This window comes from Leuresthes tenuis, unplaced genomic scaffold (genome assembly GCF_036924035.1).
Source record: "Leuresthes tenuis unplaced genomic scaffold, fLeuTen1.0.hap1 SCAF_14, whole genome shotgun sequence".
Taxonomy (NCBI): Eukaryota; Metazoa; Chordata; class Actinopteri; order Atheriniformes; family Atherinopsidae; genus Leuresthes; species Leuresthes tenuis.
This window is the reverse complement of record NW_027325368.1, coordinates 8,449,850-8,470,910: the sequence shown is the minus strand read 5'-3', so window position 1 is coordinate 8,470,910 and position 21,061 is coordinate 8,449,850. Positions and strand designations below refer to the sequence as shown.

Genomic DNA, 21,061 nt, shown 5'->3' with positions numbered 1-21,061 from the left:
CAGTAACTTTTCATAGTTAAATGAAATGCTTATTGCTGTAATGCATCATACTGCTAAGCTGTGCTGTTTCAGAGGCCATCTCAGGTGATAACAGAAGAAATAGGCCTGAATGGCAAGAGTGGCATCCATTTATTAGAGTGATGAATGTTCTCTACAGAGAATCAGATGTGATGGGATGACTGAGGGGCCTTTCCCTGATAAAATACAGTATGATGCTATCACCTTAGTTGTGTTATTAGTTGGTTAAATTCTGTGTCACATGACTTTGAACCAGTCATGACTGAGTCAGCAGCTAAAACGTTATCATAGTTGGAGGGCCATTTGGTGTAATGCATCATAAGTTGTCATGGAAAAATGAGTGTGTTGGCAAATGTGTCAAAAACATCCGGTGACTGTTTCATTAGACTTGCTTACTTGGTGGTGTGTTGTTTATGTATGACATTTGACTTTTTCCTGAGTCATACTTTTAGTATTTATTTTTATTTAATTAGGTTCTTTAATGAACATAGGCACTTAATAAAGAAGAAAAATGCATTACATATGGTATCACAGTTCAATTTCAAAGAAAATGCTGAGTTCTCTATTCTGGAAACCAACACATTCAATGAATGGTTTAATGACTTTAAGATATAAAAAAAAACAAAAAACAATATCTGTGTCTATACTGCCATGTTGCTACATGTAGTACAGAGTTTGCCTACATTGTTTCCTATTGCTTGAATTAATCTGAGTACATAGCAACTTAACTCAGTTAAATCCCTTTGAGGACATAACAGACCATAAAAGCCCATCAGAACAAGTCAAAAGCTGAACTCAGATTTTGGATCACCTCATTTTCCTGTCTGCCTCCAGCATATAGACCAGTGTCTGGCAAGTAAGTATGGAGGACAACCTGATGGATTAGCTGGTTCGCTTTAGGTGATGTTTGTCTGTAATATTGAAAGCCTGGATTAGAAGAGTTTAGGGATGTGATATCGGAGGTTAAAGTAGGGTAACCATCTGCCGTGCAAGAACGATTCTCCGTTGGTCACCTCAGCCCACTTCTTATTTACCAAAAGACTTTGCCCTCTCCGTGACAACTCCATGAAAAGCAGTGAGGCGACAAATGGTATTATTTTGTTTCTAGTGTGCTCATTAGAGCTTCTCGTCTTTACATGCAGCTTTCGTATGTGACAATGGTAGATTCCCTTAGCTGTTGGTCATAGCCCTTTGTTGAATATGCCAGGTTTTAATTTGCAGCCTGAACTACTGAACTACTGTACATCATATTGAGATTGTGTAGGTACATTTATGTCTGTTATTTTAGTTGTCCTTCTGATTGGATAGAATTCTTTTTTTCTTCTTCTTCTTCTTTTCTATTTATTTGTTTTGGACAACTTTGCACATTCAGGAAATCTGTTACTCTTCCTCTGTGTTTTTGTCAATGGAAACAAAAACGGTGAAAACAAAAGAATAAAACTATGACAATCTTAAAAAGATGTTCACAGTCTTGTAAATGTCACAGCAATCTCTCCTTGCCTGGCTATTCTGTATGAAAAAAAGAAGAAAAACTGAAAATATCCCAAGGTTAAAATAACTTGTTTGACATTTCAAGAAGCCTCATTAAACCAGAAATGGCACAAGGTTTAAGCAAGATTAGATAAATATTGGTGACATAACAGAGAAAAGGTCATATTTAAGGTTTTCTTGAAACGCATTTGTCTGAAAAAGTAAAACTTGCACTGAAGAAGAACTCTAAGATTATTTTTGTTACAATCCAAACAGAGTTTGACATTGAAAGGGCCCAGAAATAACTAGGATTGTTTTTACCTTTTAATCATTGTGTGAAGGTCACAGACACTTTAAAGGTTTTGGTCTGTACAAAGCCAACATAGACTATTCTGATATTGATAGTTTGATATTGAGATACATTTAGCACACAGTGAATTAATCTCACAGCTTCTCTCATAGATAGCTGCAACTTTTTAACCCACAAACATTTGTCAGCTAGTAAAATACAATGATGATATGCACCATTTCTGTATATCCCATAAAAGACTTACCTCCAATGAATAAACACCCCTGAAAGTCCTCAACATAGAAAAGAATGAGACCAGAGTCAACATTGCTTTAGTGTTCCAGAGAGTTCTGTTCCCTGCTCTAATATGACACCCAGTGGTTTTCTAAGATCACATATTGTCAAGTTAAGTCCAAAATAAGAAAATAGTCAAATCAATTTATGCATAAGCATCTTTAAAATCAACAACTGTTGACCAAAGTGCTGTAAAATCAAAAGAAGATATGTAAAACAATAGAAGAAAAAACAGTAAAAACAACAATACTCAGGCAAGTGGCCACACAGAGAAAAAAAAGACCTACCTTGTTTAATAAGAGAGATACATTTTCAAACTTGATTTGAGAATTTGAAAGGGTGGGTTGTTCCAAAGTGTAGATACAGATAGAACCTTGTTGCTACTTGGAACAGCCAGGAGCAACCAGTCAGCTTACCACAGGGATTTCATAGGAGAGGTAAGAAAATGCTAATATATGCAACAACTTAAAAACTGTAAAATCCTCAAACAAATTCTAAAAGTAACTGTGAGCCAACATAAGGAGGCCAAAACTGGCCTTTACAATTATTTGCGAAAGTTTAATAGATACACTAATAGTGTTGAAAACGGGTCAAATCAGCAAGGTATAATCATTTTAGTTGTGGTTGGAGCTCCTGATTCCATGAACGCACAAGCACGTGTTAGGAGAGGCTGTTGCGCTCCCAGTTGTGTGGTAATGGAACAAAAAAACGCATTCTTGTATTTTCCTTTGAATGGTGGCAAAGCAAAATTTGTGACAACTTTTTTGTTAACCTTTGCTGAGTTGCTTCAAACTGTAGAGCAGCTAGAAAGACACTTGAGTTTGTGGTTTTAACCATCCCATCAGCCCTTTTTAGCTTTAAATTGGATTACAGAATTTAACAGCAATCATGAGTTGAGAAATTAAACCTGCGCCAGCTCTGACAAGAGAGATGACATTTACAGCAGCTGTCAATTGCCAGAGGTCTTTCAATGGGAGTTTTCTGATTGGAATCAATACATTGTTCAATGGGTCTAGCTGACTTTTTTTACACCTCTGTTTGAAGTTGCCATCACTTTTAAACGGTGATTACATGAATCAGTCAGTGTAGTAGTGATGATGAGATGCTCTGCCCATCGAGATGAAACTATTGATTGGCTCTTTTTAAATACTTCAATTATTGCAAAACATGAAGAAGATACAGTGATGTTTTTACATTAATGTTTGAGTTTTGTTGATTGTTTAAAATAGATTGTTTTGCTCGTTTTTGGTTGTGTGGAAGTTTAATTTCTTTCCATTTATATGAATTTTCCTGTTTTTTTATTTATATATATATATATATATATATACAAAAACATATATGTTTCAGAAATATACAAAGCATATATAAATATCTATTCATTTATACTTTGTGTTTGTTTTTCACCTATATTGTGTGATTTTCTAGCATTCATGGAAACCTTTTATTTCCCTAGAACCCCCAGTGCCTATTGCTCCGCCCCAGCTGACGGCTGTCGGGGCCACCTACCTTTGGATCCAACTTAATGCCAACTCCATCAATGGGGACGGTCCAATAATAGACAGGGAGGTGGAGTACCGCACTGTTTCTGGCACAATGTATGACCTACAGCCTGTAGACAAGACCACACACAAGATAGGCCACTTGGATCCAGACACTGAGTACGAAATCAGTGTTCTGCTGACCAGACCGTTAGAGGGCGGCACCGGAGCTCCTGGACCACCTCTGAGGGCCAGGACCAGATGTGCAGGTGAGGCCAATTACTTACACAAAAATTACCAGAGATGTTTGGGAAATTCTCATTGTTATTTTACAGTGTCACTGTAATTGGCTCAATTGCATGTTTTGAGTAATAGAAATAAAAAGAGAACATAAATCACCATGCAAAACGTTCCTCCTATGATTTAGAGTCATATAAGAGGAGATAGCAAACACCTTGTCACTGAAAATTATAAATCTGGGGAATATATGTGTATATGTGTTTTTTTCATGCAGAATTAAGTGCAGCAAATCTTTCTGGCTAAAACTATGTGCACATTTCATACACCATGAATTTAACAATGAAATCCTAAGATATCTGTCATTCAGTCAACAGATGAATGATTTTTCCATCTTTGTCAAAATGTCTGACATCTGCTTTCTGAAGTTCAAATCACATTTTCTTAATCCAAAGTTTACTTCAACTGTTAAATATTTGAGAGTATTTTTTGGTGCATACACTATACTTTTTAAAAACTTGGCTTTGATGTAGCCTTTCATTATTCAACAACCCTCCATTTTATCTCTTCCTTTATTTATTTGTTTGTATATTTGCTCATTAGATCTTAGGATCATCATCCTCTTAGACTTGAACTTTCAAATATATGTTGTCTTCAAGAGTTTTTTGATATGGAGCAAAAGGAATAGTTCAGTCAATGATTGCAAGCTGAATTCCATTTTGAAACTTTTTTGTGATGGTCTACATGCCGCTGTGCTGTCATATCTTTAATTGGCCTAACTCGTGTTAAATCCACAGCCTCCTTGTTATGAATCTTTCACTTTGTGGTTAAGGTACGACCCAGAGACAAAAGGTGTTGCCTTTCCGAAAATAATAATAACATCTGTTTCAGCTATATCAGCCCTGATAAGTGAGAAATACAGTAATTTCACTTTCAATGGCAGCACGTTGCACAGTCCCAACACAATGACTGTGTTATGTACCAGAGAACAAAAAGTGCCCCTCTTCATTAAATAAAGACTGACATACAATCCTGTGTAATAGAGTGGTCAAAGCAGTTCAAGCAGTCTGTTCATTCAGTGCTTTTTTCTAATTATTTTTATCACGATTGCCTTAAGCTTGTTGTGTTTAAGTTGATAGCATTCCAATTTGAAAAGGAGGTCCCTATTTTTACAAATCACCTTCTAAATACAAGGCTCCATTGTTGGTTACGCTCCATTGTGTTTTCTCTTCAGCCTCATTTCATTTGAAGTAAATAACTGGATCTCAAAACTGCCCAGCATATATCATTGCCAGTTCACTTAGTATTTGTTTTCTTATATAAACAAAACCCATATCTTCCCATTCTCATAAATACATAGTTTTCTTTGTTTTTATGAATTACTGGCATATACCTGTAACAATTAGTGAGCTACATAGTTGTTAAGCATTAGATCTAACAAAAGAAATAACTTCTGGAAAATAAACTCTTTCAATTTGCACTGGTATGTGGAGCGGCATAATGTCTTACATAAGTAATTTATATTTTGCCTCAGATACAGTTTAGAGTTGAAAACTGCCCAATCACATGGTTAATCTTATAACTGTTTCCTTTTCCCCCCCCTAATTTTCATCCTGTATGCCCTGTAAGTTTCTTAATTCATCAGCAACACAGATTGATATCATGAGTGAAGCAAAGTGGCAACTTAAATTTGGGTCATTATATTGCTACAGTGCTTTGGGCATTCAAACTCAAATGTGTACATAAACACTTTGAGAATGTCTCATGATATTGTTCAAATTGCCCTTCTCAGAACATTAACCTGCTAAATTCCCTTGCTGTATGACGATGCCAACTTGAGGGGCAAAACAAACCCAGGATCAGCAGTTTCCTAGGCTAATGCTGTTGGGTATCTAAAGAAATGCTGATGGGAATGAGATTTTTTTTCCTCCCCTCCCTGCCAGGGTGCAACCCCCTCCTCCCATTGTGAAGGTCATGAGCTCATGCATTTTTAGTCTGGTTGATGGGGATGAATGGGCCTACCTGTGCTGCCCTCTGAGCCAGGCCTGGCTTCAGCGGGGGTCCTGCCCCTCTGATACCCCACCGGTTAAAGTTAGAGAGATTGATGGCCCTGCCTCCTGAAGTGTGTTTGAGGAAGCAGCTCTTGATCTTGTCCAGCTCTCTGCTGGTCTTTGCTGCTGACAGGCTGGGCCTCAGCAGTGCTCCTAATTGAACGGTTAAGACTCACAGGGCTGTCTGATACATCACGGTTGATATAGACTCACTCCTCCTGTCCCTGCACTGCTGTCTGGAGGCTCTAATGAAAATCTGTGGCCACTTTAGAGCACTGTCTTTCACATAATCATTCATAGGCATGGTTTGGTCACTTTGCAAAATGAGCAATGTTTCTGATGACAAAGGAGGCTTTAATTCAATGTGCTGGGAAATTGAGAATGTATAATGCAAGGACACCACCAATTCTATTCAGAGGCAGGAGGGAGAGACGGTTGCCTTGAAAGGTTTTCTTTCCCATGAAGCACTTGCATTAGTCTGCTTGTGAACAACAAAGAATGTCTTATTCAAGGCTCTGTGATTGCTTTAGGGGTTATTTTGTGACATTCAAGAGTTTGCAGAATGGTTCTTGTTGGATTTAACAACTTAATATGCATGATTTTCCCCCTGTACTCTTATACTGACCAATGCTTTGGGACTAGAAGAGAAAATTAAGTCAGTGTGCTTCCCCTGTACATGTGAAACTTGTATTTGTGTGAAGATGTTTACCACTTGAGAGTTCTCCACACTCTGTAATCGCTTTTTGAGGGAGGACACTGTAATATCAGGTGGTGCTCTGGGATCACAGCATGGTTTCCTGAATTTCAGCATTATTGAGAAACCATCTCACACAGAGAGACCATTTCCAGTCCACTCAAAGAAGGCAGATAAGCAAACCTTAAACAAACGCTCTTCTGCAATCTGAGTTATAGTTAAGATCTGTGTGGAAAAGTGTGCAGCACTTTTATCTGTGTTGGGTTAAGACATTCATAGAGACATTTTTATTGTGGTTTAGTTAAAGAAAATGTCCTTTGAAAGACGCTTTGTAACTCCAGTAATGCTGCATTTCTAGAATTTTACTAACACACAGCTGCTCATAATAGCTACATAGCAGTTAAACAATATCTAAATCAACTTTGTTGATTTTTTTACAGCTATTTGAAAATTAATGAGCCAGAGAAAGGACTGCATATGGCATGTTGTTTCCTCACAGCACGTGTTATGATGCAGCATAGATCATTTCATACTAGTTGCCATGTTAGGAGGACAGTCTGTCCCAGTCTGTCCCGTGTGTCTCATCTCCTCACCCTTTAGCCTGTGCTGTCCTGCTGGCCCTTGTGTGCTTTAAAAATGGCAATGCATGATGCCCATGCTGGGTCCAAGCACCTGCTCAGACTCCTGCCTCTGCCAGCTCCACATCTCAATCTATAAGTTCTCTCCATCTGCGCGCTCCTACCACGTGGGAGTTGTCTCATCTGTTTGTTTTCACTTTGCCATTCTGTTGCGCCGAGTGCTATTAAACACACGGGAATCAGCGTTAATCAGGGATCATCCGTCTCTTAATCATGTATAACAGTGGAGAAGAAGGAGGAGCTGCAGAACGATGTTCCCTCACACCTAGGTTGGTTATTTGCATTTAGCCTCCTGGTTAATCAATTAAGGACCAACTCTGTTTTCATACAGATAAGAATGATGCTAAGAATTATGCTACTAATATTTTTTTTGCCCAAATACAATCATTTTTCTCAGTGATGTTATTCTTAATTTAATGAGATGCAAGAATTCTACTATGAAAGCTCTTCTCTGCATGCCTGAAATATCAGTGGAAAAATCTTCCCTGAGGAATATCAACACCTGCCTTGACCTTGCAGAGCTTGTGAAACTCTTGTGTAACTCACTGTTACATGAGTGACGGATATGTTTAAAATCATATAACCTGTTCAGTTAGATGTCTGCTGGTCCTATTCAACCAAAAACTAAATCTAACTTTCTCTTCACCATTCTTGCCTTTAAAGCCTACAAAACACTTAAAGGGTAGACTGATTTACAATAATTTCAATCCTCTTTTCTGCCATTGTTTAGCTGCCAAATAGGTCTTTGAAAGGTGCAGTCTACAGAATGAAAGACCCTTTCTTTTCCAATGTATACTTAATATGTCAAGAGATCATTGAGTTGGACAGACGAAGATTTAATGACCTGACTTAAGAACAGTTAAGGCTAAGTACAAGTTGCATAAAGTGTCTGTAAGAATTCATGTTGGTTCTTTATCACTTTCATTTGTGAGTTGTTGAGCAATCTCTGGTTGCTTCTGGCAATTCACAGGTCAGATTTCACCTGTGTCCAAATTGCACCGTTGCAAGGCTCTCCAGTTTAGATGCTGTGAAAACACAGGTGGGATTGCCCTTTCCTCCACAAGGAATTATTGAAGTGATTATGAAACCACTGAAAGTGCATAGTTAAAGGCTGAAAGAAATAGAACTGGGTTGATGCTACAAAGCTGTTATTTAGGCGCCAGAGGTTTTTTCTAAAATCCTTGATTTTGACAAATAAATTTCAAAAGGCTATATCTTAAAACTGATAAGAGATAGAGACTTTCTGTAAATTAGAGAAATGTTAAGGATGACTCAAAGTTTATGTAGGAAGCAAATTTACACACCTAATTTGCATATTATGACGCCGTTTTAATGATGAAATGCAGCCTTTTTCCCCCAAATATGCCCCTATTAATCTCTATATTCAACATTCTATATTCAATGTGCTATACAATGCAAAATGTTCAGGGAAATAGCAGAGTAAACCAACACTGTAAATTATCTCTAATAAATGGCCGAAAAATTATCCAATAGCTTTATCCAATTTTGGTACCCCACCTCATCAGTCAAATACTCAAAGCCTGCATTTCGAGAACCTGGCTTAGTGAGATACATGTTGGCTGACTTGGCTCTGCGCTGTATGACAGCGCGTCTGCCTCTAAATGCACCACTTGTGCCACCTCGTGCTCCTGTCATGTCTCCACCAAGTGCGTAAACGCGTGCTCCGGTCAGTGAACAGAGGCAGCATGGCTGCGGCTACGCGCATAAACTGCGCCGCTACGTTTTCCCCCAGCTCTCTCACTGACACTTCGACCATGTCTGACATGTCCATTGAGATTTGTCAAGCTACTGGCTGCAGGATCGCAGACACTTTGTGAAGGCACCGTGTCAGAAAGCACAGGTTCACTTGGGGAGCTCGATAAAAAGACAGAACACCCACAATACTCCCAGCCTCGTTCCCTCCAGTACTACCACGCCTGCTAACTCCTCCATGCAAACTTCGACCTGTGAAACATTTTCCTCACCACCTACATTGCTGGGCAAAGGATCTGAAGTTGGTGTTTGGTGTAGGGTAACACTTTGTCCGACTGCTTGTGAGGCAGGGACGCGGGGCGGGAACGCGTAGCCACTTGCCCCGGGACTAGTGGACAGCACCATCATCTTCCGAAGGTAGATTTTCCCCTAAAGAATCAGGATTTGCGAAGAGAAGATCCAGTGCTTCTTTGCAGGTAAACTTTTTAGTGGAAATTGTGCGATTATTTGAAAGAAATACTCGCTAATGCTGACTATATCGCTCTGCTGCTGCAGCTCAATGGTGTACTGCTCGGTGAAGATAATGATTCAACTTGCTGTAGCGCAAAAATTTTAAATAGACGGATGACGTTTTTTGCGTCAGAGGTGAAGTGTGACCAGTCTGGCAACCAGAGGTGGAGAGTAGGAACAAAATATGCTGTTATTTTTGCCACAATGGGCCATTTTTTCTTCAGGACGCCCTCTTTTGTGGACTTAAGTCGACCATGGCGCTTAGGTTAGAGATGCCAGCTTCATCATTTCCAAGTTTGGCGACGCCATCTGCAGTACACATGCAGACATGTTGAGCCACCCATCATGTCTTTATGTTATAGCAAGAAAACAGGAAAGGGGTGCAGCAGATTTGTTGTAACATGCAAAAATTGTCACAGTATATAAGCTTGACCATCAATATTTGGTATGAGCAGCTTTATTCTTTAACACAGCCTGAACACTCTTAGATAAGCTTTCTTGTCACTTCTTTAAGTCATCTTCAGGAATAGTTCTCCAGGCTTCTTGAAGGACATTACAAAGCTCTTCTTTGGATCTTGGCTGCCTTTTGTTCCTTTTAATCTGGGGAGATTTGCCACATTATACCTCTGCAACTGTGTTATCTGTGTTAGTAGTTTCATTTTCCATAAATTCTACTACTAAAGAAATTAGAACAAATTGTGTTTATTTGTGACAGGCTGCTAATAATTAATTGAAATGGCTTAAAGGTGCTGTATATACATGCACATATATATATATATATATATATATATATATATATATGTGCTAAATAAAAGATACATTTTATTTTCAAATATGACATTTTTCTGTAAATGTTTAGAAGTTTAAATGGAAAATGAGCAGCCAAATGTCCAAAGATAGACTGTGAAAAAACATTTAGAAAGTCTGGAAAACTATTGCTCAAGACAGTTTAAAATAATAACACAAATCTAGAAATTTTAGCTCTGTGAAGTTAGACATAAAGAAATGAGGGGTGGGCCCAAGACGTTTGCACAGTACAGTATGTTAGCTTCCGGCAGCTGTAACTATTTTCAGTTACACTGAGGATGGGTTGCATGCCATCCTCCTATTTTACGAGCTTCCCCTTTGTGTGTGTGTTAGTTGGTTGTTTGGGAGCTTGGAAGTGCTCCTGTATGGCCATCCATTCTCCCATCCATCCATTTTCTCCCAAATGTGAGGTCAGGTCGCAGTGGCAACTGGCAAAGCAGGTTGTTCCAGATGTTGTTCTCTTCAACAACACTTGTAGTTCCTCCTGAAGGATTTCATGGCACTCCCATGTGAAATTATACACATAGTCCATCAAGCAAAGTCTGGGTGTACCTTGTGGCCTCATCCTAGATGGGTGTGCCTGGAAAGCCTTCAAAGGAAAGAGCCTAGGAGACGTCCTAATTAGATGCCCTAACCATCCCTACTGGTTCTTTCCGGTGTGAATGAGCAGCCGCTCTCCTCTCATGTCTCAGCAACTTACTCTCCCACTAAGAACTAGATGTGCTTTCATAGTTGCGTGTAGTCATAACCCTCACTGAGCCCTGTATATCACCAGCTAAATTAAACACTAATTAGCACAAGTAGTTTAGTTCTTATCACTTAATATTTATATTACACAAATATCTAAATGTCTAAGTCTTAAGAATCATGCTAAAATCCCAATGAACCCCAGCTGGGATTTGAACTTTGAGTTTGAAAATTGCTTGATTCTTGTTCTGAACGTTTTCTCATCAACTGCTGAGTTGCCGAAAATATGTAATATAATATCAATTAGCCAAAAACACAGAATTACATGGTCAGATTATGAGCTGAAAGAAAGACGTTATTGAGTAAAATGTCAATTTTACCCAAACAACATATTTTGTGTTTAATATAAAAGGTTGTAAATAAGGAACCATAAAGGTTCAATCTAATTTAGCCCAATTTTAGCCTAGATATCTATGAACCCTTTAAAATGCAAGACATCTTTTTAACTAAAGAAAAGAAAATAAAGCTCAAGGGTCCTTTAACTAAGGCTGAATCCAGCCAAACTATGAAGGCAATTTAGATTTGTGGTCTCATTCTTTCAGACATGTACCCAATCTTCTGACCATAGATGAGAGTTGGAGCATAGACCAAGGCTTAACTTTCTGCTAAAGAAAGTAGATCGCTTATTCAGCTGTGATTTCTATTTTATCAGCTCCTATAGCTTCTAGCATTTCTACAGGTCAGATTGTCTTAGTGAGATTTAATCCTTTATGACAGTTGTTGGTCTGCCACAGTTGTGATTGAGGAGTTCTTTCTCTGAAGGTCTGAAAGGAAAGGAAATTGTTTTCTGGCCATGTGTCTAATTAACACTATTGTTGCCTTGAGCCATGAATAAAAAGCCACTTCACCTCACCATCTCAGATAACAGCGCTCTGGTTTGTCACCCACAATAGCTGCCAGACCTGTAGGTTTTATATATTGCCTATTGGAAGCTGGATGAAAAGCCTTGGTTTGAGGCCCATTGAATTTGTGTTCTTTTGTCAGTCAGAGAAAACAGGATAGATTGAGTTTGTGGTGTGCAGGAAGGTTATAGAAGACCACAATGAAAGTCTTTTTATCACAGCCAGACTGAAGCAGAATGGCAAATTTTGTTCTATGATATTGGCTCCGCAATAGACAAATTGTGTTCCACTCAAGGACATGTCTTCAAACAACTGCTGTTGGAAGGGAAACAGTAGGCGTATGAGAGACTACATTTATAGTGGTTTCATTATAATTAGTATTTCCCTCACCTCCATCACTCCATCTTTATATACCGCTAACAGGAAAAAACTGAGGCTCTGAGAACGAATAAGCTCATGATGACTTTGGTGACATCCAAATAAACTTTTTATTCTAAAGCTAGCTCATCATAAACAATTATCATTGAGCTTATTTGTAATCTCGACTCTTATGCCTCGGGCGAAATAGTTTCTTAGGCTTGACTATATCTGTTTCTTTTTCTCTTTTTTTGAAAGCCATTTTTAAATTTGAACTGAAATGCCTCTCAAGGTCTTTAAATGTTTCTATTCTTCCTGTTTAATTATTCATGGTCTATCTGCTGTAATTTTTGTCACCGATTTTCTCTATCCTTTTGCTGAATTATAGATATCCTATTCCCCTTCCAAGGCATCCAACAAGCACTCATTCAGTCTGGTTGTATAACTCATACTTAAGAACATTTCCACGTCTTCTCCTCAACTAAAGGACATGACTGTCAGAAAGACTTCGATTTATTTCCTGTATTTCCCACCTAGATGGCTAGATCTTGGATCTCGTATATCTTGTAAGTAGGTGGCTTAGAAAATGCAGCAGCCATTTTACAAAGTCAAGCTATTCACTTTGATTTACATTGTGGGTAACACCCTGAGTAGAACGTGACACATGCAGCTTTTTGGCGACAAATGACAATGGCACACGAGCCATCTGCGATGTGTTGAAGCTGAGGAATTACTTTGGTAACCTCCCACTGTTCCTGCAGAGTTTGCGTCCCCATCTGTAAATGAGGGCTGTATTCTTCCGATTTGTAAGCCCATTTTCCCCAGGAAGCTGCACACAAAAGACAAAGCCTGGTACGACAGCTGAGATGGGTGTGTGGGCATGTCTACGTCCTAAGACAGATTGTGGAGGAGGGGGTCATTCTACCTGTCACTCGACCCCAATCACTGTACAACATATTGGTAGATACAAAATCAAAGATTGATTTAAGCAGTTCCACCTCCGCTGCCTCTGCTCTTCCCATCAACTGTCTGCCCATTTGTTTTCATCCGGTCGGTGGATTTGCACTTTCACTCACCTTTTGACCCAGTGCTCGCTAGACTTGTTCTTTTTATCCCTATAAATGGCAGGTGATGGAAAAGGTTTCAGTATTGACTCCTTAAACATGTCGAATTTAGGTATTTATTCCTTTTGTATTTTTCAAATGGAATAATACATTGTGCTAACTAAAATACAACTGTAGAATTTGAAGTAAAGAGAGCGAAATTATTTCCTTCTTTAGGAAAACCCTTTAGCAGTAGGATTATTACCAGCATCTACATTGCTGCACAATTCTTTTTTGCAGTTAGATGCTAATGATCTAGCAGGATAAACTGGAGAAATAAAAGAAAGGAAAGACAATTTTGTGGTATTTCTTTTCGAACCTGAGCCGTTTTTCTCATCATCTAGGTTTGTAATCGGTCATTATGTTAAAAATGTTAAGAAGTGGTACAGTATGAGCAAAAACCTCTTAATAGCAACTATGAAATTATTGCAGTTTAATCTAAAGGGCAGTTATCAAAGTAAACCTTGTGCCTGTCCTGTCCTGCTTTCATTTATTTTGAAGCCAGGTCAAAATGGCTTAATAACTTCAGGCCACTCCAGCAGTTATTAGTCTCATAAAGTTTCAATAGGCGATCTTCGAATATGCTCTCCCACACCTCTGCCCAGCACAGCTAACCTACCATTACCATTGAGTGGTGCCACCCCACAAGGTGTCTGAATTCCTTGTGTGTTTGGCAGTGTTTCAATTCCTTGGAATCGTTTTGCAAACGATTCCACAAGAGTCGCCGCGAATGATGTCACCAAGCACATTGCGTAGCTTACGCAAGTCAAGGCTAATACAGCAGGTAAATAACTAACTAGCAAACACTGCCTATCATATTAGCGCAAATTGTCTCATTGTAAAACCTGCTATTAGTAACCATTAATGTTACATTAATGCCTTTTCATGCATTACATTTAGATGACCGTCATGAGAGACAGAGTCTTACTGGCTCAGAGCCAGAGGCCGGCAGTACTACCTCCAGTTCATGTCTGCTTCTTGCTTCTCCTTTCACCTAAGCAGGGAAGAGTAAATTGACCCAGGCCAAGATAGATTAATGTCACAGAGCAGTGACTAAGTTTGTGGTAAAAGGCTTGCACCCATTCGCCACAGTAGATGCCTGTTTATTTTCCTTTTTTCAAAATGAGAATCAATAAAGAACTGAATCGTTAATCAGAATCGAAAATGGAATTGGAATTGTAAAACTCTTATCAATTCCCATCCCTAAGTACGACTAGTTTTGGTGTAGTACTCTGCGCTGCAGAAGTGGTCCAATTGTGGCAGAACTGCAACTTCAGCATCCTGGAATATGAGAGATTACAGTAGAGATTCTGGGAAAAAACCTGAAACTTTATATGAGGACAGGAAGTCTCAATCAGACGTAATTTGGAGCATTTGATTTGATAAAGCATTAAAATTGTATCAACAACAATGTCTCTCAACTCTGGATGTCGGGGGCCACTGCCCTGTGTAACACTTTAACTTTGAATTTTCTTTTAACTTTAGGCTAAAAAGTTGGTCATAAGAAAAAAATTACTGTTTCTTTTTCTTGAATAATCAAGTGCAGTGCTCTGAATGCCCTTCAGAAGAGAATGTTGAGGAATGTGTAGGGTTATATGCATATTTAAATAAGATTGCATCTCCACCCTCTGGCTCTTCGCTCTGGCTTCCATTAAGAATATTTTGCCCTTCCATTGTGGTCGGTCAACAAGTCAAACCGCAAGATATAACCTGCTTCTCTAATTATCGTTGTGCGTAGTGTAGGATTCATAAAAAATAACCACTAAAAATGCATTTATTTTTTCGTTTAATGTCTATTTGAACTGGTTGGCGTTTTTAGAACAGTATACTGGAGCATGGCTGTTAGTGAGCAAGCACTGACATGGTACATCTTGACAGTTTTGAGCCTTGTCATACATCATGTGTGCTGGAAGAGCATGGCTTACTTTCTCCCACACACTTTTGCCCTCTCTTTCTTTTCAGTACTCTGAGAAGGAATGGATTCGCCCATTCATCTCCACCCTTAGAGCTTCAGGGGGTTCATCAGACAAGGTGGCAGCCCAGCCAGGTCCAGCGCAGGGGTTCATTCTGTGGTTTCAATTTGATCCAGAGCACTGTTGGCCCCTCCGCCCCTTACCTTCACCCATCATGGCATTCTCATTTATCACGAGGCCTATAAAGAGGGACTTGATAGAGTGAGGAGCAACCACCACCATTCAATAAATCCTTGTGATTATCCACACCTCCGAGGTGTATGGACAAAGCGTGTGTATGTGTGTCTCATAAGTGTGCGGGCATTTGTCTTTGACTTTCTAATGGGTGCAGAAGGTGATGTTGGAACACAAGAGGTCCATGTACTGTGGCTTTCAAGTGCTCTCTATTATGATATGTGTACACTATTCAACACCATGGGCTCATTTGATGTGTTGTATTTGATGGCAACAAAAACCTTGGCATTTCCACCCACCTCTGTCTTTGCTTTCTTTCCATAGCCCCCACCCATCTGCCCACACATCGACTCCCTCCATCTCTTCCTCTTAACTACCCCAACCCCACCCCTCTCTTTCTCATCCTCCAGAGGATTGCATAGGCGAGCACTCTAGGAGGGTGATGGAGCTTTGATTGTCGGTTATCAAAAGCTATCATTATCGCTTGTATCTCTGGAATATGAAAATGATTTTCTAAGTGTAAAACCCATGTCATTACCTAGTGGTCGCAGCACCATCACTGATGTAATAGAAAGAGGCAAACAAATGTGCTTGCCTCCCAGCTCAAACAGAACAGAGTGAGAAACACAAAGCAAAAGGAGAGATAAGTGATGGCAATACCAGGCCTTGCTGCATGCAATGGAACACTTAACATGAAAACATACCTCCAACCAGGATTTAATCTTCGCTATTGTCGTGTTGTTTTGGTGGCATCTTTGACAACAGTCCCTGCATGTGACAAGCCCCTGCTGACATTCTCCAGCAAAGAATGAGACCATCTAAGTGCCATCCTGGGAAAGTTGATGCATCTCTCTCTTTTTTTTTCATCTCTAAATAACAAGCACTCGCACCTCCTACTCTTCAACCTGAGCACCGTTTCATCCTGATGAGATGGCAACCAGGCTTGACTTGCTGGGGGTTTCTAATCATTGGGGAAGTAGACCCCCCACCACCCCTCCCCCTCCCCTTGAGGCTCTGTTTGCTGAGCAGGGATGTGGAAGTCTTTGCCAGCACCAGGCTTTTCTGCTCTCGATCGATGCGGATCTGATAAAGATCCAGGCTTTCTGAATGACTCGCACATTGCAAAGCCTGAGGAAGATCTGATAAGTAATTCGTTCTTCTGTACATATAGTTGGAAAGATGCTGAGAAACCAGACGCAAGCTGCTGTGCACGCATATGGAAACTCTTTTACTCCCATAACACTAAGAGTATGGAAAAAAAACACAGTCCCTCACAAACACACTCGCACACAAACTTGTCTGGCAGTAAAGTGGCTGTGCTCCAGACATGCCCAATTTGTTTCTTTTCATCCAGGACTAATGTCTCGCTCTACCCAGGGGCTAAGTGCGCCATTTGAAACCCCCTTTAGAACAGGCAGTTGCAGCACACAGTTATTTGCTGTTTTTTTAATATTTTGTGAAATATGAATCAGGTTATCATTTCAGCTGCAGTAGCATATGAGCAGGGGCCCGTTCAAATTAGCAAAAGGCAATAATGTGCTGATAATTTCTAAAAACATTATTTAAATGTCACACTCTAATGACAAAAAATGCACTAATAGTTGTATGTAAATGTCAAATTCAAATTATTCAATTACATCTGCAACTGTGGGCCAGGTGATAATTTGTCCATCGCTTGGAATACCAAGCTGGCTCTCTCTGGAGCTCATTGTGTGTGTGCCCCAGCATAAGATAGTCCTCAGTAATTTCCTGCTCCAAGGGATGCTTTCATAGCCATTATTATAACTCTATTCCACTAGAAATATCTGCCATACTGGAGAGATATTAGAGTCATATTTTCAGTACTTTCACCCAAATGTCGCCCTCCGTGTGATAGCTTGAGAGAATTGTTAAAAAAAAAATGGAATGGGTTTCCAGAGATGGCCCTGTTATTCCTTGTTGTGATTTGTGCATGTGCTTTTGATACTGAGCCTCTTACTGCTCGGTTAATAAAACTAAACTAGCAGTCACAGTAGTCTGAGGTAATGGGCTCATCTCATCAGTTGTCATTCATGGGCTTATGGGCCTATTTGAAAATGGCTGCATACTTTGCCTTTATGCATGGAGGGATTTATAAAGTGACCCATTCATTTCAGATTAGGGAAAGAAGGTGTTTATCTTTTTCCTCCCTTTCAAACTTAACCATGACCAGACTCTGAAACAGATGAGGCACCTTGTTGTTCATGTAAAACAGATGATGTCATTCTGAGTCATGGGTTACAAGTTGTGCTTGGGCACCCGCCACAGATCCTCACATTTTTACAGCCTCCCTCAGACAGCTGGCATTTGCACTACAGGGAGCCGCGAGGGCAAGTTACAATTAGCCTTTTCTCCACTAAACTCCAGGCCGGAGCTATAGAACAATCATAAGAGCTATTTACTGAATAGCCAATATTCCTGTAAGTACCTTCCCCATTACATGTGCATCCAGGATAAAAAGAAAAAGCCTAATGTTCCTGCAACCAGCTAAAATTTGATTTAACATGCAAATAGATCATTTCTTTCACATTTCACTTTTTTTCTTATTGCTATTTCTCTCCACAATTATATTTTCTTTGTGTGTTTTTCATTCTGGCATCTCTCTGTTGGCCAAAATTTGGAAGCAGTGGACATTATCTATGATGTTCCACAAAGATGGAAGTGTGACATTTTCCCTGACTGCTCAAGAAATTAGCCTCCTTCTCAGTCGCTTGTGCACGTCTGCTTGAGATTCACACTTTGGTGCATTTGTCACTTTGAGAGCATCTGGTTTAATTTGATTTCTGTGCTTGGCTACCCTGCAATTCTCTGTGCTTTTAGTGTAACCGTTGCCGACTGAGTGCGGCCAGCAGATAGTTCCGCAAATAAACGGGTTTAAACTTCTATTTTCTGGGTGGCTTTTCCCCACATTGCAAACAATTTGAGGAGGCCTGTTTTTTCTTGGCCAATAATTCCCAGTTCTGTCGTAAAATGTCCTTTTTTGTTGTTGTTTAAAGTAGCAGACCACTTAATGAATGATTATATTTATTAGCATAGTTTGCTATTCGTGAGAAGTTGTTATTTTGTGTTGTGTTGTATACTCACTGAAAAGTCTATTTGCAGCTACCACTCTGGAGCCAAACTTTTTGAATATGGAGGCCTTGCATGGCTCTCCAATCCAAGAATTTAACATATCGTTCAGATTTTAACATTCATATATGGAGGTCAGTACAGCTCAGAGCTCCTTTCAAAATGGCCCACAGTATAAAATTCATACACATGCTCTAGCACAGCATTTCAGAAAGATTTCTCAAAGAATAATACTCTTTTGCACATAACATTTTCAAGTAAAAAATGTGTATATTTCCTTTTGCTATTGTTTAAATTCTGTGTATTAAGTGTCATGTGAATAATTGGCAAAATATGTTAGATATTTGTTGACCTACAGCAGCACTTCCTGCTAAGCCACTTGCCATTGTCCTATCTGAAAGATGTTTTCATCTCCATTTTTCAGACATTATTATTTATATCCCTTGTTGTATCCTCTATGCACTGTGATGCTGCCCATTGAGATGCCTTTCCCAATCTGTCCTCAACAGCTCTTCCTATTCCTCTTTCGGGTCCTTCTAATGCTATTTCATCTGCTTTGCGAAAGTGCAGGAAAGATCACATCTTCTCCTTGTGAAATCTGCAAGTGTTCAATCTTTCATTCAACAAGGAACTCTTTCTCTTTTCTCACTTGAAAAGCTATTCTCATGTCACGCGTCATGACCTAATTATCTGTCATTTCTGTCTTGTAGATGTTCTATTGCACTACACGAAAGTGCATATCAAATCCCTTTAAGTATCTTTGATGAGATCAGTTATTTTTTTGGTTTGTTTGTTTAAGTAGGTAACCTCGAGATTTTGGAGCTTTACAAAAATAAACTTTTAGAAGAATCATATTAAGAAGCTGCCAACACTGTTTTCAGATTGCTTATTTGTTATGCTTTTCATACAATCTGTAGAAATGAATAGCATTCTGAAGCGCGAGTCCAGTCTCCCCGCCCCCCTCCTCCACATGCACCTGCAGAATGTTAAACATGGCTACCGCGGCTGCCTCTGAATTGCTGGACTGTGTCTCCTGGGGAACAGGGAAATTGAGCCCTGGCTCTTCCTAATAGGTGGTAAAGTGTTAAGTTCCAGAGAAATGGACTGCAAATTTAACCTGGAATGGAAATTGATCCCATTACCTTGTGCTTGGGCTGCTTTCCTCCCGTAGGAAAGGAAAGGGAGAGAGACGGGGCAAGCAGAATGAGCAGATGAGAAGAAAGAGCGGGAAATAGAAATGGGGGGGGGGTTGCAGAAAGAGAGATGAACAGAGTTAGGAGACAGAGAATGTAAATGGGGAGAAAAGAGAAGGAAGGAAGAGAAAATGGAGAAAATCAAAGAGAAAAGGCTAGGAGACACAGAGCATATGTTATTAGAGGTGATAGGATGGCAGTGGGGGTTGTCTCCTGCCTGGATTGACAGGCTGGCTGACTCTGTATCAGTGTGGTGCTAATAGCTGACTGCCACTGGGCTAGATGAAAAAGAGAATGGAAAAGGCAGAGGACAAGGTAGAAGGAGCAGAGGAACGGCATGCTCTGGAGGGATGATACACCTCCAGCTGTGAGTTTCCACCAACAGACCTGTGGTGTTTTGGTGTGCGCAGCTGCCGTGAGACCGAGTTAGCAACAGTGATGGGATTTGGCAATGCTCAGTGTCAGGCTGTGACTTTGAAAATGTAAGATATTTTCTAAAAATCCAAGCAATAAACAGAATTAATAGTTTTTAATATGAATAAAATAGTTTTCATCTCCAGGCCCTGGCAGGACCTCAGTAACATCCTTGATTTTACTGAAACTATCATGTACTACCAGCCATTTCATCTGGCCTAATTGAACATCTTGATGTATGCTCACATGCCTCTGTGTGTCCATTTCACCAGAGCCCATGCATGGCCCACACCGACTGGAAGTGGTGGATATCCAATCGAAACAGGTAACTATTCGCTGGGAACCTCTGGGCTACAATGTGACCCGCTGCCACAGCTACAACCTGACCGTCCAGTACCGCTCCAGAGTGGCTGGCAAGGAGGAGACCCGGGAGGAAGTGTGTTATGACACCCAGAGTCGCGATCCACAGCACACCATCCACAACTTGACGCCTTTCACAAACCTCAGTGTCAAGCTGGTACTGCGCAACTCAGAAGGTGTCAAGGAGAGCACTGAGCTGGAGGTTCAGACTGATGAGGATGGTAAGTGAAACAGTTACTGCATGTCACTGTACGGCATTTAAAACATTTTTTTTTATCTTTCTGAAAAACTGAAAATCTGAATAATTCTAACCTGATGAACACACACATTTTCCATACATTTTTCAGAAAAGCACAGGAGTCAGACAGTAAGCCTGTGTGTTGCAAAGTTGTTTCACCTCCTTTAAAGATGAAAGAGTTTCTGTGTTGCATCGGCAGACACAGGAAATGAACTCCCATCGAAGTCTCAAGGAACCCCCGGCCGCCAGATAACAAACAAGCTCAGCTGACAAAAAGAGAGTCATGTCTGGCTCAGATATCTGTGGTTGGAAACTTGAAAGTGGTAACTGCGTCTTACTATCTGACTGCTGTGTGTTTCTGTGCATGGATCAGT

General features: G+C 39.9%; 1 protein-coding gene across 6 annotated transcripts in view; it reads left to right on the top strand.

Moving 5' to 3' along the window:
- Positions 1 to 21,061, top strand: part of LOC140268994 (receptor-type tyrosine-protein phosphatase mu-like) — a 158,191-nt gene that overhangs the window by 56,951 nt on the left and 80,179 nt on the right. For all 6 annotated transcript variants that reach the window (XM_072364013.1, XM_072364012.1, XM_072364011.1 and 3 more), the window contains exons 7-8: positions 3,525 to 3,818; positions 20,362 to 20,670. In XM_072364013.1, the coding sequence (XP_072220114.1) occupies positions 3,525 to 3,818; positions 20,362 to 20,670 (603 nt within the window). The remainder of the gene's footprint in view (positions 1 to 3,524; positions 3,819 to 20,361; positions 20,671 to 21,061) is intronic.